This window comes from Myotis brandtii, unplaced genomic scaffold (genome assembly GCF_000412655.1).
Source record: "Myotis brandtii unplaced genomic scaffold, ASM41265v1 scaffold207, whole genome shotgun sequence".
Taxonomy (NCBI): domain Eukaryota; kingdom Metazoa; phylum Chordata; class Mammalia; order Chiroptera; family Vespertilionidae; genus Myotis; species Myotis brandtii.
The window spans coordinates 894,606-895,529 of record NW_005357736.1 but is presented as its reverse complement, the minus strand read 5'-3'; the positions used below and the strand labels follow the sequence as shown (position 1 = coordinate 895,529).

The 924-nt window shown below is 69.2% G+C and overlaps 1 protein-coding gene across 1 annotated transcript in view; it reads right to left on the bottom strand.

Moving 5' to 3' along the window:
* RNF123 (ring finger protein 123) overlaps nucleotides 1-924 on the bottom strand; it is a 26,986-nt gene that overhangs the window by 5,757 nt on the left and 20,305 nt on the right. Inside the window, exon 26 of the mRNA XM_014538995.1 lies at nucleotides 833-917. Within this exon, the coding sequence (XP_014394481.1) occupies nucleotides 833-917 (85 nt within the window). The remainder of the gene's footprint in view (nucleotides 1-832; nucleotides 918-924) is intronic.

The window sequence follows — 924 nt, the reverse complement described above, 5'->3', positions numbered from 1 at the left end:
GGCGTCAGGGAGAGCGAGGCCGGGACAGGGAAACCGGAGCCCTCCTGCTGGCTCGAGGCCAGCTTCCTCAAGAGCCTCCTTGGCGTCCTGCCGCCCTCTGCTGTCCTCTGCTGCCCTTGCCTGGCCTTGGCACGTGGCCGAGGTGGTGGGCGCCACGCCTGGCTGACAGGCAGCAGTAACCAGAGCCCGCAGCGCGGGCGGCTGGCAGCCTCCCTCCCCCACGCAGATCAATAGTTCCCGCAGCCGCAGGATGCCAGCCCTGCCCCTCTCCACTTGCAGCTCAGTCCCACCCTCCAGGCAGGGCCAAGGCCGCTGGCAAGGACTCACTGAGTGACTTTGCATAAGGCACTGGGCCTCCGGGGCACCCTTCAGGCCAAACACTGTCCCCCAGGCAGCGACGCACCAGGTGGGCAGGGAGAGCGCCAGGCGGGGTGCGCACAGCGCGCAGCAGGCAGACAAGCTGGGCCCAGACCCCGGCTTTGCCAGACCAGGACCCCGGGACAGCGCAGCCTCTGCGCCAACCAAATGCCCCTTCCCCCAGGAAGCCCCCAGCACGCTGGAGCCCGCCCCGCCCGTCTGTGCCCTGGACTCAGGCAGCCAGGCAGGTGGCAGAGAAGGACAGGACACGTGCTGGGACAGGGAGGTCAGGGAGCCCCTGGGAAGACCTGTCCCTCTTGACTGTGACCCGTAAGAGCCTCAGGCCCCCGGGCACCAGTGGGACGGGAGCAAGGCGAGGAGCCCCCTGGCAGGACGAAGGGGATGCCCCAGGGACAGACAGGGACTTGGGGCTGGAAGCAGTGGGCACGGCCACCCCTGCCCGCCGGGTACTCACTCTGCAGGCTGGGCAGGTTGGCGTCCTCGGGCTTGATCTTCAGCAGGTGGGGCAGCCGTGTGTAGCGGTACCCGAACCCACAGCCCTGCAGC